This window comes from Aquarana catesbeiana, linkage group LG03 (genome assembly GCF_042186555.1).
Source record: "Aquarana catesbeiana isolate 2022-GZ linkage group LG03, ASM4218655v1, whole genome shotgun sequence".
Taxonomy (NCBI): Eukaryota; Metazoa; Chordata; class Amphibia; order Anura; family Ranidae; genus Aquarana; species Aquarana catesbeiana.
In genome coordinates, this window is record NC_133326.1 from 636,307,046 (window position 1) to 636,325,295 (window position 18,250).

The 18,250-nt window shown below is 42.0% G+C and overlaps 1 protein-coding gene across 2 annotated transcripts in view; it reads right to left on the minus strand.

The window, feature by feature from the left end:
• Positions 1-377: 377 nt before the first annotated feature.
• The window catches only part of LOC141133258 (interleukin-3 receptor class 2 subunit beta-like), a 162,830-nt gene continuing 144,957 nt past the window's right edge, over positions 378-18,250 (minus strand). For both annotated transcript variants that reach the window (XM_073622523.1, XM_073622522.1), the window contains exon 12: positions 378-3,070. In XM_073622523.1, the coding sequence (XP_073478624.1) occupies positions 2,800-3,070 (271 nt within the window). In that variant the 3' untranslated portion in view covers positions 378-2,799. The remainder of the gene's footprint in view (positions 3,071-18,250) is intronic.

Below are 18,250 nucleotides of genomic sequence, written 5' to 3' on the forward strand. Positions count from 1 at the left end.
AGTAGGTAGCACTTCTACTTAGAAAGACTTGGACCATGGGTTCAAATCTGAAGCATGGTACAACCTGCTTAAACTTTAATGCTGAAAATAGGTAAACACCTAATTGACACTGCCACATTAGTGTTGTTGTTTCCATAATTTGCATGCAATGGTATGCTATTTAGCAAAAATATTATTGTGTGGAAATAAAGCAATCAAACACTAGTGAACTCATAACCTAAGTTCTTTTTGTCCTTGAGCAAAGACCACTAAGCCAATGTGCTGAGCACAATCAGACTTGCATCATAGTTTAGTATGATTAAAGAACGGACATAGATAATTAGAACTCTGTAGTCTCCCAAAAAAGAAATGTAACATGAAAAAAAAAACATATAACAGATATGTAACTGTAAATGTTAAATACATTTAACCTTACAGAATAGCAGACATGTAATAATCATTCAGAACAGCATTTGTTAGCAAAAGAATAAAACAAACTATGTACAATAATTGTAATATAAATACATAGCCACACACGAGGTAGAGCACACCCCACATAACAATGGTTTATTGGCATACATGTACACGCATGATCATAGCTAAACACTGCAGTGCAGTTCCATATAGGAAACTCGTTGACAAGTGCCAGTTATGGAACCGCGACTATGCCGAATCGGAATTCACTAATGCATATTCGAGTATTTGTACTCACTTTTGCGTTCACATGTTCACGTAGTTGAGGTCTCAATTGGTTTCTTTGGGAGTAACTAGATGTAGAGTGACTACTTTTTCTCCTTATTCTTAGTGAATTAGGCCCTAAGTGTCAAAAATAGGTTTGGCCCAAAAGTGGTTAAGAGTATTTTCCTGCCAGACATTGTGGGTGAAACAAGACATTCACTTAAAGCAGGGGTCCACCTACATCATCTAAAAAAAAAAAAATTAAAAGCCAGCAGCTACAAATACTTCAGCTGCTGACTTTTAATACATGGCCACTTACCTGTCCCAGAGTCCAGCAATGTCGACAGGCGACGCCGAGAACCCGCTCGGTTCTCGGCAGCTGCCGCCGCTATCCTGGGTGAGGGAATCAGGAAGTGAAGCGTTGCGGCTTCACTTCCTGGTTCCCTACTGCGCATGCGCGAGTCGCGCTGCGTGTCCCAAGTGGTCCCCGCTCTCTCCTGGGAGCTGTGTGTTTCCCAGGAGACAGCGCGGAGGGACAGGAAGAGGCATAGACTCCCATGGGAGTCTATGCCGGAAGTGGGTGCAAATACTTGTCTTAGACAGGTATCTGCATCCCCCCTCCCCCCTGAAAGGTGCCAAATGTGACACCGGAGGGGGGGAGGGTTCTGAAAAGCGGAAGTTCCATTTTTGTGTGGAACTCCGCTTTAATAATTTTTTTTTGACAAACAGGAACTTGGCTTGATTTTTTGGATAGGGGAATTCCACAAAACGTTGGTCTTGGCTTTAACAAGTTCATGGGAGGCTTGGCTACTGGAAAGCCATGTTGGCCTCTTTCCCAAACAATTTCAAGTAGCTGGTATCGGAGGCAGCAAGCTGGTAGAAGGAATGGATAGACTATATCCTCTTGGAAATCCTTGAGAGAGCAAGATGTTTGTGATCAAATGTCTTGGCAAATAGGAAGCTGGCATTGTTTTTTGAACAGATTCATTACAAATATCTGGCCTTGGCTTGGGCAAGTGCATTGGAGGTTCTACCTATTAGAAATCCTTCAGAATGCCAGTTGTGGTGGATTTTGGTCCCGCGGGTGGGATGGGTTTCAAAGTAGGTTCATCAAAGGTTCAATAGCGGGGTTAGTGACCCAATGGATAACTCATCCGACTGAATTTAAAAATTGTAGGTTTGGCTCTTATGGTGGTTAGTACTCTGCGTTATGGAAGTAATAACTTTTAGAGGATATAGTATATATCCTCTTGGAAATCATCGAAAGAGCAAATTGATATTGATTCATTATTTTGGCAAATAGGAATCTGGAATTTTTTCTTGGGCAAACTCCTGTCTTGTCTTGAACAAAAACTGTAGAGGCTTTAGGAAATTTCTTTACTTTATAGATCCTTCAGATGGTGTTCAAATCAGTTGTTTGAATTGTAATTGCACACGAAAATGTGTGTTGAGCCCACAGTTGTGATCAAAGGAAGCTTGGCAAAGACCCACAGTGTGTTCTGCGGAACATTGGATAATGCATCTGAAAACAGATAATAAAAATCTAGGTTTGACGCCTGCCAAGTTTTTCAAATATTCTGTTGTTACTTGTTGTGTTTAGTACTCACCCTCAACATTTTGCATTTTCAAGTATTTCTATAAGGCTTGGGGACCCACAGACTCAGCTAATCCCAATACGTTATATATATTCCACAATTCTGAACTCAGTACGTGCTAAAATATAGCATAGTAATTCAGTATGTTACATACCACATTTCCTCTCTCTATACTAGAAATACACTTTTTGCTAGTGCCTTATTTGCCCTTAATCATGCCCTAACAGTTAAACGCACAGTGCCTCTTCACAAAATAAGATCTTTTTTTTTTTTTTTTTTTTAGCTTTTTGATAATGTTTAGCATACATCACACAATGATCACCTAATGATCTCATGCCTTTATCATGCCATGATTAATCAGTCTACTACTCTTGCAAAAAGGTCCCAAAGGCTGATCAAACAATGAACTGTAAACCATAACCGCTTCTATTCAATTACTTTTTTCCAAATTTCTCATTCAATGTTTCCCAAAGTTTATTTACAATTAAGAACATGGAAAATCCATTAACTTTATCATGTTAACAGAAATTATTTGAAGAAGCTATTGTCATATGTTACTTTCAGAGAACAAATATGGTCCATCAAAGGCTGAAAACATGAACTGTGAATCATTTATGTCTTTGCTTTCTTGTTCACTCTCCAAGTCCGTAAAAGGCTTATACCCATCAACAATGGATGCTGTTGGATAGTCTTCTTTAGTATCACAAAGAATAAAACATTCAATATCTTCCTGAGGAATCAGTTGGCTATTTAGTTTACTGATGTGGTCTTCATTGTTGTAATAATATGGAGGCTCTTTTGAAACTGAAGATGTCCCCCTAATCAAAGAGGAAAAAAAGATAAGCATGCAGGTGGAGGATATTGTTTCTCTAACATTGATACTGAATCATGTAACATGTAACAATTTAAATAATGCCTAAACTGAAACAAAAGCAAAATTGACAGTGTCAGTTACAAAGAAAAAATTCACAATGACAGTTTCTGGATGCTTTTTTTTTTCCATTTATCTTTGCCTGACCCTTATGCAAGTTGGTAGAGGGGGATACCATGAAAAAAGACATTAGCAGTTCCTGCTAAAATACATATCAGATACTTATCTTTGATGTCCCTAATATCCTTAAATACCCATAACCTTGATTTGGCTGTCAAGCGGGACCTCACACAAAACAAAAGTAAAAAAATAACTTTGTGTTTGCTCCACAGTGATGTGGTTTACAGGCTAAGAGACCTTTTTGATACTTAAGAGAAACATTCTCTTCCTGCAACCAGTGATTCCTTCAACCACCGCATGCGTAGTTTCAAAATTAGAATTTTCGAATTTCCGAAAAAAGCAAAAAAATGAATGAAACGAAAACTAAAACAAACAAATTTTTTATCAGCGCACATGTCTAGCAGTTAGGCGAATCTTGTGGCTGACTGCCTTTTCCAATGTTGCCAAAATATTGCCTTCCACGTGATGGTACAGAGCTGGAATAGCCTTACATGCAACGAAATAGCGACTAAGAACCTGCCATTGTGGTACAGCATATTCTGCAAATTCACAGAAGGGGGCAGAATCCACCAGATGGAAAAGCAGGAGTTGTAAAGCCAGCAAGCTGAAATTTAGATGCATGTGGGTGGCAGGGAGTATATTTATTTTGCGCTACAACAGTTGAGGCAGAGTCTGCCAGTGGTCCGCGATAGCAGCGAGGAGAGGCAGAACAGGGAAATGCAAACAAGGCATTTCCCTATTCTGCCTAGTGACATGACCGTGATATTCTGTTCCCTGTCATCGGGAACAGTGATCTCTGTCATGTCAGTGGTAGCCCATCCCCCTACAGTTAGAACATGCTGAGTGAACACATTTAACCCCTTGATCGCCCCCTAGTGTTTAACCCCTTCCTTGCCAGTGACATTTATACAGTAATCAGTGGCTATTTTTAGCACTGATCACTGTATAAATGTCAATGGTCCTAAAATAGTGTCAAAAGTGTCCGATCTGTCCGCCACAATGTCGCAGTCCCGATAAAAATCGCAGATGACCGACATTACTAGTAAAAAAAATTAATAATAAAAATGCCATAAATTTATCCTCTATTTTGTAGATGCTATAACTTTTGTGCAAACCAATCAATATACACTTATTGTGATTTTTTTTTTACCAAAAATATGTAGAAGAATACATATTGGCCCAAACTGAGGAAGAAATTCATTTTTTATATATTTTTTGGGGATATTTATTATAGCAAAAAGTAAAAAATATTGCTTTTTTTCAGAATTGTCAGTCTGTTTTTGTTTTATAGTACAAAAAATAAAAACTGCAGAGGTGATCAAATACCACCAAAAGAAAGCTCTATTTGTGGAAAAAAAAAGAACGTCAATTTTGTTTGGGTACAACGTTGCACGACCGTGCAATTGAGGCGCAGTGCCGAATCCCAAAAAATGCTCTGGTCATTAAGGGGTAAAACCTTCCGGTGTTGAAGTGGTTAAATACTGAACTACACTAACACACTACACTGACACACTATTCTCACACACTATACTAACAATACACTAACACTCTGCACTCAAGAGTCATAAGTGAACAGTGAACACACTAACTGCTAGCAGCAAAATGAGCCCTGCTCTATCTATCTCCACTCCAACACACTATAAGAGCTGACTATGGGAAGTTAGCTTTTATAGTGTGAGGTGGGACTATCAGTACTGAGCCATGATTGGAGAAAGTAATCGCCACTTTATCCAATCAGAGCTCTGACAGTGCTAGGCTTCTTCAATTATGGCCCTAGAATGCACTGTGAAGCACGCAGTGCATTGTGGGGCGATTGGCAGGCGAACACCCCACGAGCTACCGCAAATTTGGATGTTTGCTGAACGGGCAAACAGGCGAAGTTCAGGCCAAACTTATGCTCGGCTCGAACTGTTTGTCCATCTATAATGTGCACCTAAGAAGAGGAATTTATTTTCACGTGCATTTTTCAAACTTTCATTTACTGACTTGTATTTTTGTTTTTCACATGCATGTTGTACATATTTGTATTGGCATGGGTATATTATGCACGTTTGTTTATTAGCATATACATGCATTTGTAATTTGATTAATTTCCTGAGCGCAGCTTGATACTGTATATTGAAACTTCAGACTTACTGTGATAAATATCTCATAGTAAAGTGGCTGCTCCTTGTAATCTTTATTATACACAGTGGCGGCCACTCATAAGGGGCACAGGGGCGCCGCCCCCACTAATCCATGCGCCTGGCCCCTAATCTCTATGCAGGGTGCCGAATGCATGAATTTCAGTTGGGTATTTCTTTTTTTTTTGAAGCACGTGATTAAAGCCTGAGGCTCTAATTGGCTTCAAAAAGGGTGGGCTCGGGATGCAGAGCACTGCGCCCCGAGCCCACCCACTTGTGTGACATTAGCAAATTGATATTCACTAATGTCTTCCTGCTTCTCCTCCAGGTCAATCGGGAAGCGGGTTCTCAGACCCGATTGGCCAGGGGTCCTAAGACCCAATTGGCCAGGAGGAGAAGCGGGGACTCAGGAAGAGATGCAGGGGAAGCCACCAAAGTAGCAACTTGGATGGGGTAGGTGCGGGGCTTGCAGGCGGCCTGGCAGGCAAATCGGTGATCGATCGAGCGAGTGATGCGGAGAAGGGGTGGGAGTGAGGGAGCAATGTTTGCCGCCCCCCCAAAAAGATTTGAGCACCAGCCGCCACTGATTACACTCTTAATGAATTCATTGATTTCTTTTTGATTTTGAGTTGATACATGAGTGCAGTTTATTATGTTATTTTTTTTATGGGTAGTAAATGTGACAGATGTCTGGCTTGGGCTCTTCACCCCAGGGGTCATCAGATGTACATTCTAACAATTAAAACATGGTGTCAATACAAACCCTATGCCAAACCCCCTATACTTTCAGTGGCTATTTTGGAGACCTTTATAACCTCCCCAACCACCACACAGAGCTCTCTCAGATCATGAACACAAGATTGCTGCCTATGTTGCTGAGCCCTTCTTGCAAAAATGATTGCAGACCTAAGACAATCCCTTAATATTCCTTTCGCTGAAGAGAAGTTGCTGCAGTCACAACTATGCCTTCGGCAAAAGTCTGGAACCTGATGCGGATCCCTTTACACACTTTCACACTCAATTCTATTTCTCTGAATGCCCCCTCTTAAGCCCCGGTATCCATATCTCCCTAATTATCCTAATTCTTTATCTCTCTGAGAAAGTTTATACTCTATGTGCCTACATCTCCCTAATTATTCTAATTATTTATCTCCCTGATAAAGATTATACTCTGTATGCCACTTCTCAGCCTGTCTCTCTTACTGGTGTAGATCTAAAACTGTATTCCAAGATTATCACCAATCATTCCCCATCCCTTCTCCCAAACCTTAAACAGTACATCCAGACTAAGTTGGGCTTCTGTTGAAATGTGAAGCCCAGGACAATACATTAAAACTTTGCTTCTTATGCATCATGCTCAGTAGGGATGAGCTGAACACCCCCCCAGTTCGGTTCGCAGCAGAACATGCGAACAGGCAAAGAATTTGTGCAAACATGCGAACACTGATAAAGTATATGGGCCGAGAACCTGACAAATCAAAAGTGCTCATTTTAAAGGATTATATGCAAGTTATTGTCATAAAAAGTGTTTGGGGACCCGGGTCCCGCTACAGGGGACATGTATCAATGCAAAAAAAAGTTTTAAAAAGGGCCATTATTTCAGGAGCAGTGATTTTAATAATGTTTAAAGTGAAACAATAAAAATTAAATATTCCTTTAAATATCATGCAGGGGGGGGGGGGGGGGTGTCTCCTTAGTCTGTTGCCATGTTTATAGCAGTACCACAGCAAAATTACATTTCTAAGGAAAAAATGTCATTTAAAACTGCTCGCAGCTGTAATGCATTGTCGGATCCCGGCAATATAGATAAAAATCATTGAAAAAAACGGCGTGAGTTCCCCCCCAGTCCATTACTAAGCCCTTTGGGTCTGGTATGAATATTAAGGGGAACACCGTGCCAAAAATACCACAAAAAAAAAGCCATGGATGTCCCCCCAAAATCCATAAATGGGTGGTGATCCCCCAGGCCCTACGTATATACTCTGAACAGCAGTATGTATACTATACAGCCTGCCCTATATACTCTGCAGAAACATTGAGCCTTAGGTGTTGGTGGTGTCAGAACACTGTAGCCCCTCACAGTTACTCTTGATGGGTGCAGGAACTGGCCCTGTTGTTAAATATTATATCAAAAATTGTAATTACATGCCCCTGTTAAACAGGGGCGTCAAAATTGGGCCTTTGGTTTTGGTGGTGCCAAAACACTGTAATTTCTCACAGTTAATCTTGTTGGTCGCAGGAATGGGCCCTGCTGTGAAATATTATATCAAAAATTGTAATTACATGCACCTGTTAAACGGTTATAAAAATTTGGCCTTTGATTTTTGTGGTGCCAAAACACTGTAAGCCCTTACAGTTACTCTTATTGGGCTCAGGAACGGGCCCTGCATTGAAATATTATATCAAAAATTGTAATTGCATGCCCCTGTTAAACAGGGGCAGAAAAATTGGGCCTTGGGTGGTGGTGGTGCAGTAAACCAAAAATATTGTTGGAAGCTAGCATCATCAAGATTGAGGAGGAATAGGATAGTCAGCATAAGCAGTCTTCAAGGGATCCATAGCAAATTTAATCGGTTACATCAGCATCAGGTGCTTGATAGCTGCTGATTCAAGACTGATTCATTTTTATGAATATGAGCCTATCAATGGAGTCTGTGGACAGGTGCACTCTTTGATCCATTACAAACCCTCCAGCAGCACTGAATGTGTGTTCAGAAAGCACGCTAAATGCAGGACAGGCCAACAGCTCAATTGCATATTGAGCAAGTTCTGGCCAGTGGTCCATCCTCAAGACCCACCAACCCAGTGGATGCTCTGTTAGAAAGGTCTCCAAATGTGCTCTTGCCCCTAGATGTTCCTGCACCATATAATGCAGACGCTGGTGACGGTTGCTTGAACTGATCAGACCTTTGCTCTGACGACTGAAAAATTGTTTAAAGGCATTGGTCAGCCGGCCACCTGCTCCACTGATCTTCCTCTCACTGAACGAAGCCTCAGCAACATGTTGTCCAGAACCAGGAAATGGTAACCTCCCAGGGTCTCGAAATGCGTTACACAAACCTTTCTTCAAGGCCTCCTGAAGCATCATCCTCTGTTCCCTCTGTGAAGGCAGGATGAGTTCTGCAACGTCACCCTTGTAACATGGATCAAGAAGGGTTGCCAGCCAGTAATGATCCCTCTCTTTGATACCACGAATCCTAGGGTCTTTTCGCAGGCTTTGCAGAATCAGGGAGGCCATGCAGCCTAAGTTTGCAGAGGCCTTAGATTCTGAGTCCTCTGGGTCACTAAGGATCACATTATCCATAACTACCTCCTTCCAGCCACATACAACTCCTTGGGTTTCTGGGGACTGAAAACCATCCCTTGAAGACTGGTGCTGAGTGTTATCCTCTACGTCCATGCTGACACAATCCTCGTCCTCTTCCTCCTCTTCTTCCTGTGTGTTTGGCAGGCCAGCAGGAATGCTATCTGGATAAAGAGGGCCTTGAGAGGAAAGGAAGTCTTCCTCTTCCTCCCGCTGTCCTGCCTAAAGTGCCCTATCCATGATTCCACGAAGCATGTGCTCCAGCAGGAAGACTAGAGAGACAGTGTAACTGATGCATGCATTGTCACTGCTACCATCCTTGTGGCCTCCTCAAATGGTGACAGGACAGTGCATGCATCCTTGATCAGTAGCCACTGGCAGGTCAAAAAGAAGCCAAGCTTCCCTGACCCTGTCCTGGTGCCATACTTGCACAGGTACTCATTGATGGCCCTCTGCTGTGTGTGCAGCCGCTGCAGCATTGCCAACGTTGAGTTCCACCTGGTGGGCATGTCACAAATGAGGCGGTTGGTGAGCAGGTTGCATTCCCTTTGAATGTCAGCTAGCACTGGCATTGTATGACCGGCAGAAGTGACCACAGACTTTTCTGGCCTGCCTCAGGAGATCTTGTAAGCCTGGGTAATTGGTCAAGAACTGCTGCACCACCAAATTCAGGACATGTGCCAAACATGGAACATGGTTCAAGTGTCCCTGTCGGAGGGCGTAGAGAAGGTTGGTGCCATTGTCGCATACAACCATTCCTGGCTGAAGCTGGCGTGGCATCAACCACCTCTGAGCCTGCCCCTGCAAAGCTGACAGAATCTCTGCCCCAGTGTGGCTCCTGTCCCCTGAGCAGACCAACTCAAGCACTGCATGTCATCTTTTAGCCTGACTGCTTGCGTAGCCCCTTGAACGCTTACGGAGCACTGCTGGTTCAGAGGACAAATCTGCAGAAGGGGCCATAGAGGAAGAAGAAGAGGCGGGGGTGGAGGAGAGAGCTGTGGCAGAATCACAACTAGCATTTTGGAGATGTGGTGGCGGAACAAGCTCCAACAACACTGAACCCAGTCCAGCATCCTTCCCAGCTGCCAGCAGAGTTACCCAGAGCACGGTGAAGGAAAGATAATGTCCCTGCCCATGCCTGCAGGACCATAAGTCAGCGGTAATATGAACATTACTGTTGACCGCCCTGTCCAACGAGGCCAAAACATTGCCTTCCACATGCTGGTAGAGAGACGGAATGGGCTTCTGTGAAAAGAAATGGCGTTTTGGAACCTGCCACTGAGGTACAGCACATTCCACAAATTCACGAAAGGGGGCAGAGTCTACCAGCTGAATAGGCAGCAGTTGCAGTGCTAGCAATTTAGCTAAGCTAGCATTTAGACGTTGAGCATGTGGATGGCTTGTGGATTCTTTTTACGATTCAGCAATTGGGGAAGGGAAATTTGCCTGCTAAAATCAATTGGTGGTGTACTACTAGCAGATTGGCTGCAAGTACTTGGGACACCTATTGCTATACCTTCATTCCTCTCAGTACATTTTTTCGAGAGGACTGGAGTTATAGTAGGGTTGGACATCCCAGATGAGGAGCAGGGAGAAGTCCGTCTTTTTCTATGATGTGGGTCTTTCAAGTGCTGTTGCCAACGGACTGCATGGCACCGCCTGAAGTGTATTAGTACACCACCGAATGCACTGGCTACACTGGATGCAAAGTATATATATATATATATAAGACTGTGTGTGTATATATATATACAGGGGGTCCCCGACTTACGAACATCCGACTTACGAACGACCCCTACTTACGAACGGGGCCCGAGTGACGTCACTGCCAGCCGACGCCATCCCTCTTCTTGCTGCAGTGTGAGCCGTTCCTGTGTTCCTGGCCTGGTTGTGAAGTTAAGGGGCCCCCCTCGTTATCCTGCCTGCCCGTCCATAGGCCTGGTACGGTCCGATGGCCTGCCCGTGGCCTGCCAGGCCGCTAAAACTTCCCGTCGTGGCCGCGGCCTTGTCCGGCCTAGTGAAGCCTCCAGGATCCCCGGTCTTTCCTAAGAGCGCTGCCCCGCGGAGGTGCACCACGGCCGGCCTGCCTGGACACACCATCTACCCATCTCCCTGCTGTGCCATCAGGTGAGCAGCCCGGCAGTAATATGCTTAATATAAAGTGCTTAATATAAATGCTTAATATGCGTGTACTGTACCTCTGCTTTCTCCTGTCCCTGCCGCCATGTAAAGAGTGAGAGGGGAGAGCTGTGCTCCTCTCCTCTCAGCTATGACAGAAAATCTAGCAGTGCTAGGAGGTGACAGGGTCAATAAAGGGAACCTGTCACCTCCAATTGCTATCACACAGGGAATTGTTTTCTCCTGTGTGATAGCAATAAAGTTAAGTGAAAAAAAATTGATAAAAAAATAAAAATAAAAAATAATACAAAAATTAAAAAAAGTAAACGACAAGCTACAAAAAAAAAAAAAAAAAAGTGATAAAAAAGTAAAAAAAAAAAAGAAACAAAACATATTTGAACTAACCGTGCCATTCCTGCCATCCAGTTGCCATTTTTGGGGGGGTGGTTCGGTTGGCGGGGAGGGGATGCATTGCGGAACCTGGCCTTGGGGTGGCAGGGAGAGTAAATCCGGCCCTGCTTGTACCACACACAATTGAATGAGAGCTCCACAATAGGCAGACGACATGAGCCCACGCTGGAACACAGGGACAGAATGTATCCCTGTGTCCCAGCACGAGCCCATGCCATCTACCCATGCGGAGCCCCCACCCAATCGCGAGTGTTTTTTATACCATCTTTGCTTGGTCCTGAATGTAACCACTACTGTATCCTTCTGTTCTCTTTTAGCCCTGTTTTTTTGTACTGTACTGGATCCCACAGTGCTGGACGGCTCTGAGGACGCACAACAAGCGGGCATACCTGTATCTATCTTGCCGCCACAGTGAGTGTTTTTATACAGTTCCAGTCTAACTAGAATAAATTGGTAATAAATTGGCTGGCTGCTACACTTTTTTTCCTTCTTGTTCTTCTTTTCTAGAGTGCACTTCATTCCACATGTTTTGTCTTCAAAATGCCGAAAAACAAATCTGATGCAAGTGCTGGTGATACAGCAAAGAAAAGAAGATCCATCACCATGGAAAATAAAGTAGAAATAATAAAAAGATCAGAAAAAGGTGAAACTCCATCATCTATTGGCAGAGCATTGGGCTACAATCGGTCAACGATCGCAACGATTTTAAAAGATAAAGGTTGAATAATGGAGCATGTGAAAGGCCATACCCCAATGCATGCTACGATTATTACCAAGCAACGCAGTGGTTTAGTTGTTGAGATGGAAAGGCTGCTGACAATTTGGATAGAAGACCAAAATCAGCGTAATATACCTATCAGTCTTACTTTTGTTCGAGAAAAGGCTCGAAGCCTTTTCAATGATTTAAAAGCTGCCCATCCAAGAGAAGATGATTGCAATGAAGAATTTGGTGCAAGTAGGGGTTGGTTCAATCGCTTTAAAGAAAGAGCTAATTTGCATAGCATTAGAGTTCAAGGTGAAGCAGCAAGTGCCGATGTAAGTGCTGCAAATAATTTTCCCAAGATATTGAAAGCTATTATTGACAACGAAGGTTATATGCCAGAACAAACTTTTAATGTAGATGAAACAGGCTTGTTTTGGAAAAAAATGCCAGCTAGGACCTACATTTCAAAAGAGGAAACATGTGCACCAGGACATAAGGCATCAAAGGACAGGCTGACTGTCTTACTTGGGGGTAATGCATCTGGGGATTTAAAGCTCAAGCCTTTGTTAGTGCATCACTTCTTAAATCCCAGGGCACTACGTAATGTCACTAAGGCATCTCTTCCTGTTATTTGGAGGGCAAATACAAAGGCTTGGGTTACAGCTACAATGTTTGAAGATTGGTTTTTGAACCATTTTGTCCCTGCTGTTGAACGTTATTGTTTGAGGGAAAACATTCCCTTCAAAATTCTTCTTCTCCTTGACAATGCCCCTGGACATCCAAACACTTTAGCTGACTTGCACCCCAATGTAAAGGTGGTATTTCTACCCCCCAACACCACATCACTACTTCAACCTATGGATCAAGGAGTCATAGCTTCCTTTAAGGCCTATTATTTACGGAGGACATTCTCACAAGCTATCAGGGCTACCCAAAAGGATCAGATGACCTTAAGAGAGTTCTGGAAGAATTATCACATTTATGATGCCATCAAAAATATTGCTGATGCTTGGGCTGAAGTGAAAGAAACAAATATGAGAGGTGTTTGGAAAAATTTGTGCCCCCAATTCACAGAAGAATTTCTGGGGTTTACAGATGAAGAAATCTCCGCAACCAGGCAAGCTGTAGTTATTATTGGTAATCAATTGCAGTTGGACATCAATGAAAATGATATCATCGAGTTACTCGACTCCCATGGGGAAGAATTAAGCAATGAAGACCTTATGGAACTAGAGGAGCAGATGACAGCATTTAGTGAAGAAAACCAGGACCTAGAAACTCCAACATTGAAAAAGTTTTCTACAAAACAGTTAGCTGATGCTTTTCATCTTGTTGAAGCAGGAATGGCAAAGTTAGAGGAGCAAGATCCTGATACAGAGAGGTTTACCAAAGTTTATCGTACAGTTACTGATGGCCTGAGATGCTACAGGGCTATTTATGATGAGATAAAGAAAAGTGCTATGCAAACATCCCTTGATGCCTACTTCAAGAGTCCAGCAGCTGAATCAGACTCTATAATAACAGTCCCATCCTCTTCAACAAGCCCATCATCCTCTATCATAATTGTTTAAGGTTGTACTGTTCTGTACAGTACTGTACAGTGTTTGAAAATGTTTAAGAATTTACATGTATGTATCTGCATCTACATGCACAGGTAAACATAAATAATATGTTAAACCAAACATCTGTCTACGTTGTATTTATTTATTTATAGAGCCACTTAAGTTTTTACTGCTGTCTGTATCCTCATTAGATGGATTTAATCTCACTTCCTGACTCTGAGACTGGATTTGCACTTAAAAAAGGTACTGTTCCGACTTACAAACAAATTCGACTTAAGAACAAACCTACAGTCCCTATCTCGTTCGTAACCCGGGGACCCCCTGTATATATATATATATATATATATATATATATATATATATATATATATATATATTTATTAATACACTTCCTGCACTCACTGAATTTAGAGTAAACACTGAATATAAAGCCTATGCTAAATGCAGTGTATATATTTATATATATATATATATATATATATATATATATATATATATATCAAATACCCTGCCACTAACTGAATAACCTGCCTGCCTAATCTAACTCAAGCTATCTCTCTGTCCACGCCAACAACACTACACATGGCCACTATGTAACAGCCTTATATAGTATGGGGCGTGGATTTAGTCCCCCCCCCCATGTCTCTCTCAGCAGAGGCCAAAACGTGTAGGTCAGTTGCATGCTTTGGCAAATCACCATACAGCAATGCACTGCGATCTCGCAGTGCATCTTGGAGCGTTCTGTGGCGCTCTAATTTCCTGCGAACGCCTCATATGTTCGGTTTGTTTTAGAACAAACTAACACCCGATGTCTGTGTTGAACTTATGTTCGACTGGAACCGCTGGCTCATTCCTAATGCTCAGACCTCCAAGACCACTATGTGTCTACTATCTACTAACTACAAGCATTTGACAGGGACAGCTGGGGTTTTCTCATACACAACCTTAAAATAATCTTGGCCCTTTACTCTCAATCATCCACAAGAGTTTGAGGAAAGGGTTCCCCATCTCCAAAATCCTGTATCCAAAATTGTACACAACAGGGATGTCCATTTTTTCACCTTCTTTATGTCCTTACAATAGTATACCTATCTGTAGCCTTAAGAAAAAAATCAACAATCTTAGGACTTCACAGTTCCTCCTCATATTAAATTATCCCTATATGCAGACAATCTCTTTTTGTATGCAACACATCCCCATACATCTTTGCCATCTATGATTCAAAAATGTAAGATTTTTGGCTCCATGAGCAAGTTCAAAGTCAATTATTATAAATCAGAAATACCCAAAGCATAAGCTCAGTCAAAAAGTTTAAAAAAAAATCAAAACAAGGGACATTACTTAAAGTTAAAGAAAAATATCCCTTGTGCTGCTGACTGAGGTTTTCATTGAAATCTTCAATCTTCTGATCCCCCATCAGTGCTAATCCTCATGTGTCTGGGGAGTCATTACAATCTGGGGGACCTGTCATATGCACTCGTCAAGATTGCTGACTATGCCCACCCTTTCCTCCATTCACATTATTTCTCAATCCTTGAAATTTTTAGGACTTTAGATCCCTTTTGGTACAGCATAGATGTCTCTATCAACTACTTACTCTTATTACATAAAACCATATCAGACATTAATAAATATGATCATAAATTATATTCTTGGCTAGGCCATAAAATGCACATGACATCCAGGTTTCTCTACCTTTTCCGGGTTTTTGTCAATAGCTGTTCCTAAAAAATTCCAATAAAAAACCTACAGAAAAGCTTCTCGAAATTCATCTGGGTTAGCAGCCAGCCCAGACTAAGTTGCTTGGTATTATCACTTCCTAAACATATGGGAGGAGAAGGTGCTCCAGATACAGCTCTATGGCACCTTGCCTCAACATTGATGAGAACAGCAGACTTATTCCAGAGCAAATCCTCTAAACTGTGGGTAACAATTAAACAATTTTTATCCTTCTTCGACCTTAAACCCCTACTATGGATTGAGCCTGAGAAAAGGACCCTCCTCCTTTCCTCACTTACAAAGTTCCCTATTAAAAGCCTAGGATGGCGTAGTCAGTGCCCTGAACCATTTCTTCTTATCTTGGGCTATTGAAATCCCTCTTTGACAACCCTGCATTCCCCACAACTATACATTGTTCCATTATGTGAGTATGAAACAACTCTTTTCACCATAGAATAATAAAATTCCCGAGGGTGAGTTACCCCTACTATGCCCAAACAAACTAAGACTTCCACATCTGATTTTTAAATGGCTGGACAATTGATGGGTTCAGTCTTTCCTAGTTCACTCTCTTACTGAAGTTATCTCAGCCTACTTCTTTCGACATTCTTCACCTACAGGACCCCCCACGACTCATGTAGTTTCTCAGCTACTCATGTTCCCTTATTACATTTAAACATGGCCTAAGGAACTGGGTACTCCCATTGACCTTGAGGAATGGGGGAAAAAACATTCATATACTGAAATGGCCTAAATGATGCTAGTAAAGTCCAAGTGAAAAACCTAACAATTTTGATCAGGTGGTGGAGATCCCCCACTCTATTTCACAAACCTTACCCCTCAGTCCAGGGCACATGTTGGTGATCCATATCTTCATTCATATATTATCTCTATATCCCTGAGTGACAGACTCACAGATCCCTACCTGGTACTAATATCATTCTCTGCCACTTCCTTATGGTGGCCATAGAAATCATCCCTTGCTACTGGTCAACCAAGAATGCACCATCTTTAGCTAATCGGGTCACTTAATTAGATTCCATCATGTGAATGGAGTGCCTGACTGCTGAAGCTCATGGCAAACAACAATGTTACATGATTATTTGGGTGGTTTTGACAGTGTTCCCCCATCTCCAAAATCCTGTATCCAAAATGGTACACAACAGGAATGTCCCTTTTTTCACCTTGTTTATGTTCTTACAATAGGATACCTATCTGTAGCCTTAAGAAAAAATTCAACAATCTTAGGACTTCACGAGTGTGTCTTGCCTACAGTCAAGCATGGTGGTGGGTGTGTCATGGTCTGAGGCTGCATGAGTACTGCCGGCACTAGGGAGCTACAGTTCACTGAGGGGACCATGAATGCCAACATGTACTGTGACATACTGAAGCAGAGCATGATCCCCTCCCTTCAGAGACTAGGCCGCAGGGCAGTATTCCAACATGATAACGACCCCAAACACACCTCCAAGACAACCACTGCCTTGCTAAAGAAGCTGGGGGTAAAGGTGATGGACTGACCAAGCATGTCTCTAGACCTAAACCCTTTTAAGCATCTGAGGAGCATCCTCAAATGGAAGGTGGAGGAGCACAAAGTCTCTAACATCCACCAGCTCCATGATGTCATCATGCAGGAGTAGAAGAGGACTCTAGTGGCAACCTGTGAGGCTCTAGTGAACTCCATGCCCAAGAGGGTTAAGGCAGTGCTGGAAAATAATGGTGGCCACACAAAATATTGACACTTTGGGCCCAATTTGGACATTTTCACTTAGGGGTGTACTCACTTTTGTTGCCAGCGGTTTAGACATTAATGGCTGTGCGTTGAGTTATTTTGAGGGGACAGCAAATTTACACTGTTATACAGGCTGTACACTCACCACTTTACATTGTAGCAAAGTGTCATTTCTTTAGTGTTGTCACATAAAAAGATATAATAATATATTTACATAATGTGAGGGGTGTAACTCACTTTTGTGAGATACTGTATATATAGACCATTTATATGCAAAAAATATAAAAGGATATAATTATTTGCTATATACTACTACATTATATCAATCAACTACTGATGCATAAAAAAATATCAATTATTAATGCATAAAACATCAATAATAATTAAAAAAAAGAATTTAATTTACAAACAAGTGCATATACCAAGCTATAGTATATTAACCTAGATGTACCTATCATGGGGAAATAAACATGGAAAATAATATGTGGTAGGCTGAAAATAAAAATAAAACAAAAATAAAAATAAATATAAAAATGAAAATAAATAACATAAATAAATATAAAAATAAATATAAAAATAAAATAAAATTAAAATTAAAAGCATAAAAGGCATTAGCATGGATGTATATATGTATGAGAAAGATTAGTACTCTCCCCACTAGATAGCAGTATCTCAAGGCCCATTTAAGGCTTCCTCTAGCCTTAGTTACACTAACTTGACAAAGGAACACGCACTGTGTACATCTCTCTAGTGTGCATGCTCTGAAACGCGCCTCGAGAATGCCAGTGGCATCATCGCGGTCAACGCTGCATCCCAGCTCCCTACCATCCAGCTATAGCTACGTTCCAACCCTTGGTTTCTGGCTCCACTCCATCGTAGCAACATCCTGCTGGCCTGGACAGGCCCCACAAGAGGTTACATAAGCTGCGGAATTAGCGTAAAGCCCGGACCAATGCAGCGTCCAACACTGCACTACATGTGCCCATATACCATTACCTCAATGTGAGTTTTTATTGTACTTTGATCTATAGTAAATGCTTACAGTCTACACTCAGAGGCGCCTGTTTTCTCTCTTCATTCTGGATGGGGATAGGCCACTGGGGGAGATTTACTAAAACTTGTGTTCACACAGTCTGGTGCAGCTGTGCATAGTAACCAATCAGCTTCCGGGTTTTACTGTAAGAGCTCACTTGAACAAATTGAAGTTAGAAGCTGATTGGCTACCATGCACAGCTGCACCAGATTCTGGGTGCACCAGTTCAAGTAAATCTCCACCACTGGCTGTTAGGATGCTGGCAGCCACTGATGCACTAACAAGCCTGACTTGGAAACTGT